Raw genomic sequence first — 18,277 nt, 5'->3', positions numbered from 1 at the left:
CTAATTGATGGCAGAATTTTAAATAAGGTTAAAATTTAAATATTATCACGGAACAGGACATTTGTTTGGTTAAAACTAAAATGATACTTTTAGACAGGAGATGAAGTACAACCTGGCAGCGTACTATTGCCTGCCACGAGACGTGGGAGGTATTTGGCCAACATCGTGAGGAGACAGGCTGTAGTACGTATTATTTCTAACGATTTGTAAGGAGTAGACGATGCTATATAACAATTTCATTTATTTTTTATAGGATGGAACGGGAATCAAATTTAATAAAGATGCCGACCGGGTAAGCCTTTATCCGTATAGATACCTACACACATACTTTGTACAATCTTTTAATATAGATATTATGTGAACTTCATAAAAATTTCAATACATTTTTTATCACTAGTACCAATAGTCTGACACAAAATTTTTTTTTAAATATCGTTATCACATAATATTTCTTTAAAGGAAACATCAACGGAGATTTGTAAATGAAAACCTAACTCGAGATTTTCTGACAGTGAATGTACATGTTTATTTAACAATCGCTCTGGTGTAGTGATGCGAGTAGTCGCCTAAAACGGCGACGGCTTGTGGATTCGAATCCCGCTCGGGATGGATATTTATATTTGTACAAATATTTCTTTTTCATTGGTTTGGACGTCTGTCCTTATGGATCTCCCTACCGTGTCTCAGAGAGCACGTTAAACCATCGGTTCCGGCTGTTATCATAAATACCTGATAGTGATCGTTACCAACACGCATGGAGCGGCGTGGTAGATTAAGCTCCGATCCTTCTCCTACATGGCGAAAGAAGCCTATGCCCAGCAGTGAGATGTTACAAGTTGAATGCGAATATATTATGAATTGAATGAATATATTCGTGTCTCAGCGTAATTCTATAAAGTTTACCTATTAAAAATAATAGCATCAAGATTAAGGAAGTGTGTATCAACTAAAACACGCGTGTGGAGCGTATTCTTTGAAAACGATTGCCGTGATATTTAATAATTAAAATGTTCTATCAAATGAATCAAATTATAAAACTCTAAAATTGAAATATAAATTATGACGCTTGTTATTCGTATTGGTTAAGTTAGTGCCGGTATACCTATATCTAATACCTTTATGTAAATATGCTTTGGGTTTCATGGGCTACAAATTGATCTAGCTAGGATTCATTTTTTGAAAATGTCATTTTATTCGCATTTTTAGGCAATGAATAACTGCTAGAATATGGTTAGAATAAGAAGCTAAATATCGTCACCATCTAAAAGGTTCAGAATACCTCGGTTCGAATCCAGATGTCTCTAGTCCGATTTTTTTTCTCTTTTTTTTTAAAGTTCCTTCTTTTGTGAAAAAAATCTATTATTGGGAGCCCTTTATCGACGCATATAATTCGTATCTAAGTATGTTTAAAAAAAGTTTATATTTATTTACTATTATGTCGGTAAGACCCAAAAAATATTATTCATATTTCGTCAGAATGTAATTCGTTTTTAAATATAATTTCCAAAACACGAAATTTACCAAAAAAGAAAAAAAAAGAAATTGGAACTCGAACATAAACAGTATAAAACGTCACTCTCAGCGTCACAAAGCGTCGTTTCTGGGTTTTATATCGTTTCTTAAGAAGTAAGCGAATAAAACCCAAAAACGATTAAGTATCTCTCAAATTGTACATTTACATAACACACAACAACGAGTACTTACTTATTAGACCAAATATTGAATACAATATTTTATTAGATACTGATAATTATGTTAATATCAATATTCCTTACATAGATGAATGCTGAAGCTAAGAAGAAAGTTGATGTTTTATCAGAAGAACTGTTACCATACATAATAGCAGAACAAGAGAGACGCACGACTTTATATAAAAGGATAATGACTGCTATACAAAATGGAGAAAAAGGAGTCACTATAGCAGAGATCAGGAACAAGCCACCTCTCTTAATAAGAAAAGGTAACCTAAGTATTTATTTATTTATAACAGACATTGTGTTATAAAGCAAAATATCATTTTAATTTCTAGTTGACGGATTAGCAAAAGTGAATGTGTTATTTTCAAGTATATTTAAATTTTCATTGATAAAGTAATAAATAGATAATCAATACAACCTACTTCTAGGAGCTCTGGCTCTTATAACAAGAACAGATCACGAGTTAAGAGCAGTATTATTTAGATGTGATCTTCTGTAAGGTTTAGGTCCTTCGCTAGTTGAGCTGATCTAGATTTTGAGTAAGACATTTCCTGCTGTGCTTTACACCACACATACATTGCTCTGATTTTTTACAGCAAAGAGACGTAATCTATAACAAGAACGTAAAGCAAAAATTTAAAAAAATAACATAAAATCAATAAAAAATAACATTACACACTACGATGTATTTTAAACACACACGCATATATACTCTTTTGTTTATTGTTACAGAAGAATAGTCTTTGACAACAGAATCTTAATAATGTTCAAACTTATAATTAGAATTAATTGACGATCACTGGGCGACCACTAGTAAAAATTAAATAACTTAACAAATTGGTTATAGGACTGCTTTATCGGTGTCCAACAAATCGGCCACCTAAGGAACCAGACGGTTCTGGTATACTAATGTGTGAGGAAGAGACTGAACCAAAACAAATCATGTTTGACTCTTGCCTCAGCGCTGAAGATAAGGAATTGTATGTCGCCGAGAGTAAATATTTCTTCTGTAATCGTAAGTGTTTTTTCTTTAATGTATTCTCGTCGTTGTTCAAATATCTTAAACTCGCATTATTTGTAAATATGGTAGCGTTTTTGTTATTTTTAAGATAGTGTAGATGGTATATTTCTTAATTTTAACATTTTATGAGATAAATTAAATAAGAATCCATTTTATTAAAAAAAAATGTATTAACTATAACTACGTTTTGCAGGTCATAAAATAGAAGGCCCGGACTTACCACGTAATGGGTCCACGGTTATCGGCTGTGCGCCCATTGAAAGGACTTCACTTAATTACACCACGAGCAAATGTGCATTGGAAGATACAGATGACGTCGTCGTTCATTATCGATACTATCCAGATAGAGTGAGTTAAAGTACAAGTTATATATTAAATGAGATAGAATAATAAAATCTATTTGTATATATTACAAAGTATATATCACCCGCCGATGAGTTTGCATGAGAAATTACAGGAATTGATGTAAAATAACTATTTTTACAATTTTTTAGCTTAACTTAAAATCTTGCATAGGTTGCATGTAGAACTCCTACAAAAAATATTACTCTATAAACAATTACAATGAAATGTGCAAATGTGGTGCACATTTTAAAATTTTACTTTCATAAAGAACCTTCTATAAAGAAAGTATGAGAAAAAATGCCAAATTGGCCCATCTATTCTCGAGTTTTGCGGTCAGCTAAACATTTAGCGATACATGTTTTATGCATATAAATGTAAAGTTGTAATTAAACTTTTAGTGTTTAATACTAATCGTAAATTATTTACGGTGTCTTTCAGTGGCATATTACAGACTTTAAACAGCAATATTTTGCGTGTTAACAAAATTTTTAAATTGGAATTCCTTCCTCTTAAAACAAAAGCACTAAAACAAACAAGTCTCTTCCTCAACTTATCGTATACATACTCAAATATCGTAGGATAAAAATTAAAATTTGTTTGTAGACTTATAAGTTTGTGACGGAACTGGATCCCGATAGAGAAGTTTGCGATCATTGGAATCCTTGTCAAATAGGGTACATTTTTAGTCTACCTTCACCGGACCAGGCGTTACCAGCAAGTGAATTGTGGCGTGAGTATTTTTTTATGTTTTATTTTAAAGAAATATATTGGTAATAAATTGTATACACCTACTGTTATTATAATAGTAAACAAAACCCGTTAGCTATGTCTGATAATCCATTTATAATTTAAAGAAAAAACTTGAAGTCTGTCGTTGGAATTATTATTAAAAATTTTCATGGAGATTTCATTTATTTCTTGCAGATGACTACGGTAAGATCTTATTTTTACATTGTTCTTAAGTATCCAGATAAAGACATAAATACATTATTATAATTAAAGTAATCTGGTATATTTTTGACAGAGGAACGTAAGTAATGAATTGTATTAAATACTATTTTTAAAATAAAGTTAAAGTCATTTTTATTTTAATGAACTCAGTTATTTTTCCGCAAATAGTCAGATGTAATGGTTGTGTGGTAGGTAAATAGGTAATAAGATAGACCATCGAAACTTTTTGTCAATGAACATAGTGTTGGACGTGCTATCGTGTTTATCATGTTCTGGTCATAGAAAAGTCATTGATATGTTAATGAGCGGTATAATGAAGTGACTGTATAAGTCATATTGGAGTTAGTAATATTACAAACATAGTTAATAGGCATTATAATAATAAAATCGTTTGATCTGTTTCAGGCAATGAAGGTGAGGCGAACTTATCTTATTATAAGTATTATGTAAACACGAATTCTCGTCCAATCATATTTCGAGTGTAGACTCTAGACTGTCGCTGTTCCTCAGATCCCTCGATTACGACCAATTGTGTTGATGATGAATCTATCGTGATAGCACGATAGTTACTTTTTTTTTTTTTTTTTTTTTTATTTATTTAAACTCATTTTACATTAAAGAAAATTACAGTAATACACTCCAAAAATCGCGGAGATTTGTCCGGAGTGTTAAGATTGAATACAGTTCATTTAGGCAATTAAAAATAAGGTGGGTAGTTCTACAAATTAAAGTAAGTAGGTATCTTTTAATTAGGTGTAAATGCGTACGCGGGGAAGGCGATCGAGACGCAATACCGGTTTGTTACAAATAGTTACAGGATGTTCAGATAATACGACTTTAATTCATTTCTTAAATTTTTTGTAGTGATTCTTTTCTTAAATGCCACATCTAATCCATTCAACAAGCGAGGAGTCAAATATTCAGTGGTCCTTTCACCATATACGTTATTTGTTGCAGTTGTTGTTACAAGTTTTTGTTTTGTTATTTGTCGTGTATTAATTTTATGGTGAATTTTGTGCTGTATGTCCATATTAAAAAAGTTTTCTTTTAATACGTTGTATTGAAATTTATATTCAACCGGTAATACGTTGCAGTGCTTAAAAAGTTTATCGTCATCATTTTTATATTGTTCTTTTATTTTAGGCGTTACGATTTGTTTTAGGATTCTTACTTGTAAACTTTGTATAGTATTAAGATAAGTTTTAAAGGTTCTACCATAGGTCGTGATACCGTAGCTTATGATCGAATCAGCCAAAGCATTGTAAAGCATAATTAGAATTTTAAATGGTATTTTCTTCTTAATTATAACTACATTAGCCAAGAAGGCTCTGAGTTTGTCACATATAGTACTTATATGAGGTTTCCAATTAAAATAACAGTCTACCACCAATCCAAGATAAGTATGCTTTTCAACGGTTTCTATGACTGGGCACTTGCATTGGTTGATGTATAGATGAATACAATTATGATTATGGGCTTTTAATCTATTATTTGTTTCGAAGAACGTCTTAGTGTATGGTGAGCGTATGTGAACTAGTTTTGTCTTGGATGCGTTAAGTACAAGCCCGTTGTCATGACACCACTTATTTAGTAAATCGAAATCATGCTGCATTTTTTCCAGTGCTCTGTTTACGTTTGAATCTGCTATTAAGAGGCAAGTGTCATCAGCGTACTGATACGATGAGCAAAATTTAAATATATTATTCATATCATTTACGTACGCTATGAAGTGCAATGGACCGAGCACAGATCCTTGAGCTGTGCCTTCAGAAACAGATATTACGTCACTTTTGATATTTCCTATTCTTACAAAATAGGACCTGTTTCTTAAGTACTCTCTGCACCATTTTAAAACGGGACCTCTAATACCTGTATTATTGAGCTTTTCTATTAAGGTGTCATGATTAAGAGTGTCAAATGCTCTAGAAAAATCTATAAAAAGAGCCAGAACGTGTCTTCTTCTATGTAAATGCCCATTTACTTCATCCGCAAACCTAGATAAAAGAGACGTGGTACTTTTTGTTGGCTGGAAACCGTACTGATTTTTACTAATTATTTTATGGTCGCCGTAAAAGGTATAAATTTGTGCGCTGAAGTATTTTTCAATTATTTTATCAAGAGAGGGTAAGAGGGAGATAGGACGATAATTACTAATGTCGTCTTGTTTACCCTTTTTGTGAACAGGGCGAACACAGCTTTGTTTAAGGTCATTTGGATAAGTTCCTGATTTAATACTGACATTAATTAATTGGGCGATACTTACTGATATTTTTTTGGCAACTAATTTAATATCTATTACACTGATTCCATCGTTACCGGGTGCTTTTTTATTTTTAAGGTTTTTTATAATATTTTCAATATTTTTGGGCTCTGCTCTTTTTAGATAAAAAGTCATATCGGCTGATTCACTGTAATCGTTCTTATTCAGGAGCTTGGTTGAGCACGTTGGTAAAACATTTTTAACAGCATCCTTAAATGCTGAAGCGAATTTATTAGCAATTTCAGTGTTATTTTGGTTATTTGCATCGAAAGCTTTTAGAATTATGTCGTCAATTGATTTTGTCACCCTACCACTTATTTTATTAATTATTTGCCATAAAAGACGGGGGTTTTTTTTGTTTTCATTAATTTTATTTTGATAATAATTATTTTTACTATTTTCCAAAATTTTATGTAATTTATTACGTATCTTTATATATTTTAATCGGAGTATGTTATTTGTGGGATCTTTTTTCATCTTATTGTATATATTATCTCTCTGATCTGCTACTCTAATTGTTTTTAAATTTAAATTTAAATGACCTGTTGAAGCCTTCTTTCTGTAGTTTTATTTTAAACGGTTATTTTAATCGACGAATCAGAACACATGTAATTTTTTAGTTCCATAAGATGAGTGAGTAATAATTATGTTTAAAATAAGATTGAAGCGAGTTTTTCTTTTAAATATCAACTAAAATACATTTAATGGACTTCAGAAAAACAGATTTTCTATGGTTTTGTATTAACCAAAATGTTTTATTTTAGAATACCAACGTAAGTGTTAATTATTTACTACTTTATTTATTTATTTAGAGCTATATAATTAAAATTGCGCATTTACGTATTTACGTTTATTGCTCTACTTCATATCACAAGATATTTTATGGCCTATAAAAAATCAGTTCTTAGTATTATGTATAGAATAAATACATTATAGCTCTCCCATTTTCAAATTTAGACTCTCTCTTTTAAGACTCCCATAAGACCCCATTAAGACTCCTTTTTCAAATTTCAGTAAGTACAATTATAATATATGTATTGTATAAAAATAATTAAATAACAGTACTATGATGAAAATAACCGCTACCAACAGATTTACGTTTTCTCTGAGGCACGATGGAAAGATCTATAAGGGTAGCTAACCAGACCGGAAACTGATATTTGTTCAAACTCATATATCCACCCCGAGTGGAAAACGAACCCGCGACCTCCGGTGTTTAGACGCCTGTACACACCCCTTCACCATCGCGATTGTCTTTCATGTCATTCCATATCCGCTGGTCTGGTTTCTTTACTTTTCGTTTATTGTGTTGATAGTTTGTTCAGATTTATTTACTAATTTAAATTTATTCCTTAATTGCAGGTGACGGTAAGTTTTATTACACTTAAGCATTTTACTAATAATAATTGTGTTTACTCGCAAACGAAAAAAAAACCGACTTCAATTACATCGACGAGTAATACAACGTAGATCGACGAAAAAATAGTCAAGTAACTACGCGTTATCAAAGATTACTCAAAAAGTAGTTATCAAATCTCAATAAAATTTATATGTGACCACATGACAAACATCAGCTTTCGATTAAATTAAAAATTATTAAAATCGGTACACCCAGTAAAAAGTTATTGCAGATTTTCAAGAGTTTCCCTCGATTTTTCTGGGATTTTATCATCAGATCCTGGTTTCCTTATCATGGTACTAAACTAGGGATATCTCCTTTCCAACAAAAAAAGAATTATAAAAATTGGTACAACCAGTAAAAAGTTATTGCGGATTTTCAAGAGTTTCCCTCGATTTCTCTGGGATCCCATCACCAGATCATGGTTTCCTTATCATAGTACTAAACTAAAGATATCTTCTTTCCAACAAAAAAAGAATTATCAAAATCGGTACACCCAGTAGAAAGTTATGCGGTATAACACAACGTAGGTCGACGAAAAAAGCGTCAAGTAAAAACGCATTATTAGATATAACTCGAAAAGTAATTGTTAGATCTCAAATAAATTTAAATGGGACCAATTGGCACACACCACCTTTCGATTAAAACAAAATTTGTCGAAATCGGTCCACCCGGTCAAAAGTTCTGATGTAACATACATAAAAAAAAAAAAAATACAGTCGAATTGAGAACCTCCTCCTTTTTTGGAAGTCGGTTAAAAATAATAACATCTAATAATATTAGTTGTACTCAATATTTCTTATTATTATTTTTTTCTTTACAATTTTGGTAAATTTTAATATGTTTGCATTCATATATAATTGTTATTCGATAATTTTTATTTAATATATGTTTAATTTTATATACATTTATTATAGAAATCGTGCCACGTAAGTACATACGTATGATTAAAATTTATTTATGATAATTGAAATGTTAACTTAAATTTATTTGTAATCATTTTCACTTACTAGTTAATTAGCGAAATGTATTTGTTATTCTAATTGATTTTTTTGATTTTTTTTTTTGGTGATTTCGACAGCAATACCGGGTAAGTAAGCCTATCAACAAATAGATAATTATGACCGTAGTACTGAATGCAGTAGAAAACAATAGTAGAGAAAATTTCTCCTCCAACCAGACTGGTGTTGTGTGGTGGGCTACTGTCCCGACGCTCGCTCGAACTCTCGACGAATCGCTCAGATAACTTTGATATCGCGATGTAGCGAGGATACGTCAGTTTTTCTCTAGTTTGTATGTCGCGAGATAGATGTCGCCACACCTTCTACACTGCAAATAGTTCAATAATAATCTTTATCACGGGCAAATCCCACATATATTAAAGTTCCACAAAATGATTTTTCGGAGATAAGTAAACTAAAAATCTTAGATAAGTAAATGATCAAATTAATTACGTGTGTAACGAAACTGTTGTATATTTATTTTATTAATTTATAGAGGACAGTCTTGAAGAATATGTTCCACCCAATGTTAAAAGTTATACAACCACTAGAAAAATTTCTTGTCCGGAAGGCTACACATATCATTGTTTGTATTACCGAACAGAAGAATCAGTAAGTAATAATTTGTTTCAGCCATTTTTTTGAGGAATAATTGTTTTAGTCAAATTTATTAAACACAAAAAAAAACACACGGTTAAAACTGTATTATTTTTCAGAAAAGAAAGAGGCCTGGGGAACACGTAAGTTTTTTTTTATGAACATGCATATAATAGACTGTTATTTTTCATTTTTCAATATTCATCACTTCAGCCTATCACAGTCCACTGCTGGACATAGGCTTCCACAAGTTCTCGCCAAAAAAAGACGTGAACTCATGTGTGTTGCTAATAGTGACCACACTGGGCAGGCGGGTTTGTGACCACAGGGCTGGCTTTGTCGCACCGAAGACGCTGCTGCCCGTCTTCGGCCTGTGTATTTAAAAGCCAGCACTTGGATGGTTATCCCGCCATCGGTCGGCTTTAACAGTTCCAAGGTTGTAGTGGAACTGTGTTATCCTTTAGTCTCCTCTTACGACAAGCACGGAAAGAAATAATATTTTTTCAATATTATTATAATTGATTTCAGTATAATGAATTTTTCTGTCTCAACTTTTCAGTACGTTTTAGACGAAAAATTTTACACTGCAAACGCCAGCCGTTGCGGCCGATATGCAAAATTAACAATTCAAATTAAGGATTGGGCAAATAACAATCTTTATATGGACATTTTGGCTCACTGTATACATAAAATTCTTAAGTTCAAAAAATATACACTCGCTCCAGTGGTAAATTTAGGTAAGTTTTTTTGATATAAAAAGTCAGTATTATAGAAGCGGTAATTTATACAAGTTAAGATTTTTTTACATGAACAGTGACGTACAGACACTACGTATAAAATCAAAATCTATAATTATTTTATTCAAGTAGGCTTCTAAAGCGCTTTTGATTCGTCATTTAAAAGTTAAAATTGTCTATCAAACGTTTCTGCTCGCGATTTGTCAATTCAAAAATTGTAGTTTATTGTCTGAGGTGCAACAGGTGTCTTAGGTGAACTCTAAAGGCCAATCTTACACTCTGCTGCAAAAACTATTAAAAGTAACATATTTAAGTGCAAGACAAACTTAGTCTGCAATTAGTGAAACAAATCCTAAGTAAATTATATTTTTTCTAGTAAGAAGTAAAGTATCAGTCTCTCCTCGATCTATGCAAGTTCTACGCGGTCAAACACATAACTCTACGTCTATACCGTACCGCTGCAGACGATGCCGGATCGACTCCATTCTCGTTCGAACGACTAGTAACGCCATTTACTTGTTAGACGCATCAAAATATCGTGTACGAGATTATATCGACAGGTAACTGAATATTGACAAGTATTACGTAAAACAAATGCTTAAAATTAAATATTGTAATCCATATTACATTAAACTTGGTAAAATAGTTGGGCAAAAAGCTTACACTTTATAATTATCCTATTGAGGTTTTTAGTTTACCCTTAGCAATAAATTAAATAGCTTATTCACTATTTCAGACAAGGAAAACGGTACGTATAACGTACTTATATGTACGCTTCTGAAAACTATATTTATATTTGGTTAAAATGATTGTTTTAAAACTTATTTTTTGCTTTATATTATAGTCAGTATATATTAGAAATAGAAGTTGACGGCAAGACGCAGTTAAATTTTGGCGATTATTTCGTGAATATGGTGAACGAGGATGGTTTCGAGGAAAGATTGAAAGTGTTGACAGTTACATGTAAGTAATGTTCATTAAATATTCGACCTTGAACTATCTTTGTTCTTTTGTTTCTTAAATGGAACTTTGTTGTTTTGTCGTAAATTTAGTATAAGAGGATAAGGTTTGCAAGAAGTTTCTTACAAAATCTGTGTAATTGTCAGATCGATTACCGGATCACAAACATCTGTTGCGGGCGATGGTCTAAATGTAGTTATACCCATTTCAAAGAAGTCATTATTTTTCTCTGCGGTACTTACAAAAGTAGAATTACATGTATATCTGCAATGATGATATGCTTCCCAATTTGTATTCAATACAAAAAATACTATTAAAAATATTCGTATATTGCAGCACCAGGTAAATGAAAACTATGCGTTTATCCTTGCTTTGTTTATTGCAAAAAAAATGCAATTACTGTGTTTAATTGTTTTACACTCGAAAATAGTTTTTTTTTCATCACCTCCATATTTCTTCCTCGGCTTTATTCTTTCAAATTACGAAGCGCCCTTTTCCTTTTAATTTTTCAATGAGATAATGATGGTGGCACAATACGATATTTTATTATATATATATAATTATTTAAAAAAAAAACGTTAGAAATATACTTTTAATTTTTTGTTTGTCTTTAAAATGATATCATTTTAAGTCAAGTTGTAATGAACTATTATAATGTATGTGTGAACAATACACAATATAAATTTAAAAATAGCAATTAATAATTTATTTATTTTTTATTTTCAGAAAAAGGTGCGAATAAAATATTTTTTATTTTATTTTATTTTATTTTTATATTTGAAACTAACATTGATGAATTCTATAATTACTCTTTTTACATAAATTCTATGTATTTATATTTGTTCCAGATACCGGTAATTATAAATATAATAATATAAATATATAATTATATAAAGTGTAAATTTAAACAAAAAATATTAGTGTGAAACTTGTTTTTAATTTTTTTTTCTAATTTACAAATACTTAAAGAAAATGGTAAGTAAATCAATTATTCACATGGATTTATAGAAGTATTTATGAAATAAGTTAATTTTCTTTTCTTTCTCTAACTTTAATTAATTCCATTAGTTCTAATATTTTATACTTTTGGAACGAAGTTCCTTACGGCAGGCTTGACATTTGGCTGGTCGACCGTACTGAAAAAAATATGATACTAAAACCGTAAGAAAAATATATAACGGAAGTGACGTAATATCAGTCACACAACTGTATAATATGACGTTTGTAAAACTAAAATAGTACTAGTAAACTTTTTTTAAATTATTTAGGTAATTTTATACTGTCGACAAAAATAAAGACATATGTTTTTTATTGTTTTTTTTTTCTGTAAAATTATATATACGATACTTTTAATTTTGAAACAACGTCAACATGATTGACGGTCGGTAAATTATTTTTTCAATTTCAAATCAACTCACGTATAAATACTATTTTTTAATTTTGTAAATTGATAATTATTATACTTATTTATTGCGAATTCTTCGCACGGGTATAGCTAGTATTTTCTTAATAAATTTTTTTAGTTTACGTTACGTTACGTTTCTTTGCTTTTGGCTCCCTGAAGGATTTGCCAATATCTGAGTGGAGCTTAGCTTATGTTATGAGAATCGTTAAGTTTTTCAGTTTAGTTCTTTGCTTAATGGCTTTAAAATTGTTGACACACACTTTTGACATCGAGTGTCACTTAAAACTTCATGTATTAACGTTTAATTTAGTAACTGCAGTGGACGATTAATCACGTACTCTAGTGGTCGCCCAGAGGTCGAAATTCGACCATAATTAAAAATTTACATTGAAGATAACCAAAAAATTATGAAAATGAAGAACCTTTAAAAAAAAAAAAAAAAAACAATTTGGACAGAACAGTCACTTAAGAATTTGTGCCTAATTTTATTTCTATTTCCTAATTCTTATTTCTCTTGTAATTTTTCTTCTCTTGGTAATAATAAAGTGTCATATAATGTTTTTATTATGCATAAGTTAACATTTTCAGTAATAAAAGTAAATCATGAAATCGCCGCCTACGACCCTGGTAAACCCGTGGAGCATGCTGTGAATTATTCGTGTGAAAACTGTGTCCTCTCTGACGTTCTTTGCAATGGAGAGAGTTTGCTTTCAACCGACAAAGTGTCCATTACGCATGCTAAAAAGACAGTCACTTTTAACTTTCCTAGGTAATAAGTCTATTTACTATAATGTATTCCTTTTCATAACTTATTATACTGATAATGAAATATAAACAAATTATTTAATCGCTTGTATTTTGTTGCCGCCCTTTTATTTGTTGTTGTTATCCTACATTTTATAGTATAACTAACTACCTTATTTAATTGCATAAATAAGGATATTTTTTGCTAAATTTTACTCGTGTTTGATGGTTTTAGGTTTGAGGATACTGATGCCTGTGTATACATGGGTATTTTTAATGAAAGTGGAAAACTACTAACAAAAGTTTTAGCTATCATCGAGAGTGAGTAATATTTTATGTATTGGATACATAACTTACTCATTTGTATTTTAAGATTGTTGATTTTTAACATTTATTTTTCAGATAATTGTAAGTACCACACTTTTTTGTTTATATTTAAAAAATTGACAAAGTAAAATATTTAAACAAAAACTAGCTGACTCCGCAAACGTTGTTTTGCCATATATGTTATTAACACCCTTAATCCCCCCCCCCCTTATAACTTGGGGTATGAAAAATAGATGTTGGCCGATTCTCAGACCTACCCGATATGCCCACAAAATTTTATTAAAATCGGTCGAGCCGTTTCGGAGGAGTTCAATGTTTAACACCATGACACGAGAATTTTATATACATATTAGATGAAACAATGTTGGCCAAGTGTTTGTGAAATGGCGTTCACAAGAAATAGACGATATGTTTTATATTGCTTAAAATCCTAATACGTTTAAACTTTTATTTTCACGATAACTTTTTGATTGCAGCACCTGGTAAGTTTCCATTTTTCGTAATTATTATATGTATATTACTGTACTTTACTATAAACCATACGACTACTTAACGGGTATAAAATACATTCCTCTCGTAGTCTTCTAATTACCGTTTCCTGCTAATTTTCAAAGGTGTAGTAATTATATCATCCTTTGCAACTTTTAATGACAAAGTAGAAAACATAAAGTTTACAAATATTTGACGATGAAATAACGATTTTCCACAACAAATTTAAAATTTAAAATCAGCCAAATATGCACGAACTGCGAGAAATACCCATACACATCTGCTAGCAGAGGAGCAACGTAGTGAATTAGGTTAAAACTCTTTTGAATGGAGGAGATATGATTACAAAGTCTAAGTTTAATAATAATTAATAATTCTAGCTGCAAATGTTCCACAAACGCAAGTTATAAATTCGCCGAACGACGGAGAACAATTCGAGTATGAAGTTCCCTACAGTTGTGACAATTGTGTCGTTGAATCGGTAATATTTTGTGTTTTTAAGACTTCGACTTATATTTACTGCTTGCTTATTTGCTTATTATGCGTTGTTTTCTCGATTTTTAACGAAGTACTACAATCTTTTTAAAATTAATAGACGTTTTTAACTTTAGCGCTTAGCAACACATTTAGCGATTCATTTTTATTAATGTAGATGCATAATGTAGATGTATAGTGCCAGTTGCATAGCTGTTTTTTTAAATCTTAAATTTTTTTTATACTCGTATGGTTTCTTTTTAATTTATAAAAATACACTTTTTTTGTTTACACAGGTGTACGTAAATGGTTTACCATTGGAAACTTCCTACAGAAGAAATTTCATTGGCTCAATAGCGTTTTATGTCGTAAGAAATTTTTGTTTGTTTTTGTTATAAAAACTTTAAAATATTAAACAATGTGACAAATTATAACTTTTTAAATATTGCTTCTATGTTTTACTATTGAAAACTAAATTATTTTTAGGTATCACCGTCAGCTATAACAATCCGTATAACTGAGTTTACATCTGCCTACGAAGGAGTGTATCAAGCGGTTTTCAATGTAGATGACCAAAAGATCACAAAAACCATTTTGGAAATAAAGTTTGTATCGCTTTAAATTTTATAGAAACTGGTAGCAGATTTCACATATTTTGTCCGCGTTGAAGTCAGTAACGTTTTTGCTGACTTTATTATATTTCGCTTGGAATCCTAATTATTTTTCTAAGTTAATGTTGCTTATCACTCATCATCAGTTCAGCTTATCGCAGTCCATTGCTAGACATAGGCCTCATCAAGTTCACGCCAGCCATTATGGCGCGAAATCATGTGTTTTGCCCATAGTGACCACTCTGGGCAGGCGGGTTGGTGACTGCAGGGCCGGTTTTGTCGCACCGAAGACGCTACTGCCCGTCTTCGGCCACGTTTCTAATATTCACTATAAAATTAGTTTAGTACTCATATAAAACAGATCTAGTCGAAGATTAACCAAAATACAACCAGATGTGTACCTGGCCATACAAATAAATGTAAGGTGATACTGGAGATGTGTGTTGATATCCTACAAGGGGAAAGAGGACCAGCAGTGGGATATTACAGGCTGAAGCGTATAATATAGAGGGATATATCCTAATCTCCAATGTACTGGAATTGTTCTCATACAATTTATCTTGGAAACAGATATGTATCTGAAGATAGTTCAGAAAATGCAGTGGCAACTTCCAGTGAAGATGAAGGTAATATTTATCATCATCAGGTAATATTTATATTAATAAGGAAATATTTGTTTACTAGAACACCAAAGGTATTTTGTCCCTATTATCGTAATGAATTGAAATGAAATGAAAATAATTTATTCGGCATAAGGTGATTGATTATACACTTAAAGAATATAAAAAAAAACCTGCATTAAAAAAGATTCATAGTGGTGAATTAACTAACAATTTCAAAATAAAATTTAACACTACAAACTTAGATAATGTACCATGTAGTCATGTAGAATTAAGCATTGCTATTGTTACATTGAGAAAAACTTACGGAGTAACGACCAATTCAACCAATATTGGGAGTATTATTATAGAAAGTTCTAAATTACTTAGTCGTATAAATAAATCTCAGCTATTTCCTGTAATTTTCGAACGAGCCGTAATCCCATATAGTGAGCATGTGTAAAATCTAGGCGCTATTTTTTAGCAACATCTATCAAGAGGCCCCTAGATATGTGAAGTCAGTCGCATAATTTTAATCCTAGAGCCTGTTAAAAGTACAAAAAATATTTTCTTAATGAAGATTTTGTTATAAGTTTAAAACAATCAATAAGTAAAAAATATTATGAAAAATACAAAAAACTCGATTACGTATTTTTTTTAAATACGTGAAATAAACAAGGCCAGTACTTTAGAATGATGATAAATGTCATACTGAAAAAGTATGCCTTGAAGTGGTAATATAATCGACTAGCTGTGACCTGCGGTTTCATACGTGTTAGTTTGAGGAATGTAAATCGATGAAAAAAGTACAAAGTATAGCCTTCCTCGGTAAATGGCCTATCCAAAATTAAAATATTTTTCGATTCGCACCAGTAGATCTTGAGATTAGCGCGTTTAAACAAACAAAGAAACTTTTCGGTTTTATAATATTAGTATAGATAAACATATAAACAAATCAGAAACTTATTGCATAAAATAAAAACTAACAGTCTAATCAGGATTCATTTAAATTTTACAGAGCCCTTAAGATGCTTTGACTGGTGGAAGAAGTTCTTCTTGAAAATAAAAATACGATGTTTTGATTTAGTATATTTTGGTTTGATTTAATAAGGTACGACTGAGACCAGTACTGCAGACTCTGGTACGACTGACACCGGTACTACTGACACCGGTACTACTGACAGCGGTACTACTGACACCGGTACTACTGACACCGGTACTACTAACACCGGTACTACTGACACCGGTACTACTGACACCGCTACGACTGCCAACGGGACTACAGTTACTGGTAAGTAAATTAGTAATAATTAACAGTAGATTAACATAATACGAATTTTATTTTCAGGTAATTTTTTTTTTTTTTTTTGTTATTTAATTCAAGGTTATGTTAACGATAAAAATTTGTGAGCCTTAATTAAAATTAAAATTGCTTTTGAAATTTTTGTGAATCTTAAATAAAATGAAAATTGATAAAAAGTGCTTTTGAAATGTACTTCAGTAAAGAATTTTTTGACGTGACAACGTCTAATAAATCGATGAACGCCGGCTGCATGCACGAAAAAAGATGACTCATTGTAGCTTTACGCTCATTGTTTCGTTACGCTCATTGTTTCGTTACGCTCATTGTACGCTTGCGCCGCATCTATCTCTCTTCCACGCGATTGGTCTATGCGTCTGAGGAGATGTTTTGTTATGACGTTGTCACGTTAAGCTATCATCCGTAAATCAACTTTACAGACAACCAATTTTTTTATGAATTTATTTATGCAGCACTATTTTCCTTTGTTTTTATTAGTTACGACGGAAACTACCTCTACTACCTAGAGTGAGTAAATTGGAAATAATCAAATTAACGAAAATGGCAAAGCAGTAATACGAGTGAAAAATAGTAGTCTTGTTAATCGGTCTCAGATTCGATTGCCACATTGTATATATTTGCTTCGAGTTTGTCTATGTGCCTTTGTACTTTTCCCCCTCGTGCCTCGGAAAGCACGTGAAGCCATTATGGCTATTATAAACACCTAATAGCGACATTTACTTATGGAGAATAAATTATACGTTACGAAACAGCGTTGTGAATTAAGCTCTCCCTTTTCCCATACGAAAAAGAGGCGTTTATACTAAAACAAAAAATTAATGAAAACGATTTATTTGAATTTTCAGGAACCCCAACAAAAAGCGCATAAAAACTGGGAGATTACGGTTTCTAACAAAATCTATAACCGAATAAATACCTAAATTTCTATTGAGGTTTTCATTTAAAAAGTATAAACTAGACATTAAGATTCAATACATTCAAAACAAATTTTAATTGAAATGTTAATTTTCACACATTGTAACATTTCATCAAAATCAATAAGTGTACGCTTCCAAGTTTTATTTATGGGATAAATAATTATTGAGCTTACAACTCATAAAAATGCAATTTATAACTTAGTTATCGTATAATTAACAATTGAGTTACTAGCTTAAAGATAATAATAAAAACTCAAATGCTTTTTGGAATACTCACTTCACTTTACATATTTTGAAAACAAAAGTTAATATAATATTATTTTTTCCAACAGATGATTTGGCGTATAAATATTAAGCAATATTTGGTAACGAGAATAAAATATTTACTTACATTAATTGTGTCTATTGATAATTAGCGACCC

The 18,277-nt window shown here is 31.0% G+C and overlaps 1 protein-coding gene across 1 annotated transcript; it reads left to right on the top strand.

Annotated features, from left to right (window-relative positions):
• The first annotated feature begins 1,779 nt into the window (after positions 1-1,779).
• On the top strand, positions 1,780-17,806 carry LOC123660917. The gene is made up of 20 exons (XM_045595936.1): positions 1,780-1,960; positions 2,545-2,712; positions 2,912-3,066; positions 3,667-3,793; positions 3,988-3,996; positions 9,171-9,286; positions 9,831-10,008; positions 10,385-10,568; positions 10,745-10,756; positions 10,853-10,971; positions 11,305-11,310; positions 11,817-11,822; positions 12,962-13,142; positions 13,353-13,438; positions 14,314-14,414; positions 14,704-14,775; positions 14,894-15,012; positions 15,589-15,644; positions 16,729-16,908; positions 17,784-17,806. The coding sequence occupies exons 1-20, from the start codon at positions 1,780-1,782 to the stop codon at positions 17,804-17,806; spliced, it is 2,079 nt and encodes a 692-aa protein (XP_045451892.1).
• The last annotated feature ends 471 nt before the right edge of the window (positions 17,807-18,277 follow it).

The sequence above is a fragment of the Melitaea cinxia genome, chromosome 16, assembly GCF_905220565.1.
Source record: "Melitaea cinxia chromosome 16, ilMelCinx1.1, whole genome shotgun sequence".
NCBI classification, from domain to species: domain Eukaryota; kingdom Metazoa; phylum Arthropoda; class Insecta; order Lepidoptera; family Nymphalidae; genus Melitaea; species Melitaea cinxia.
The sequence above is the reverse complement of the archived record's forward strand: the minus strand, read 5'-3'. Positions and strand labels throughout refer to the sequence as shown.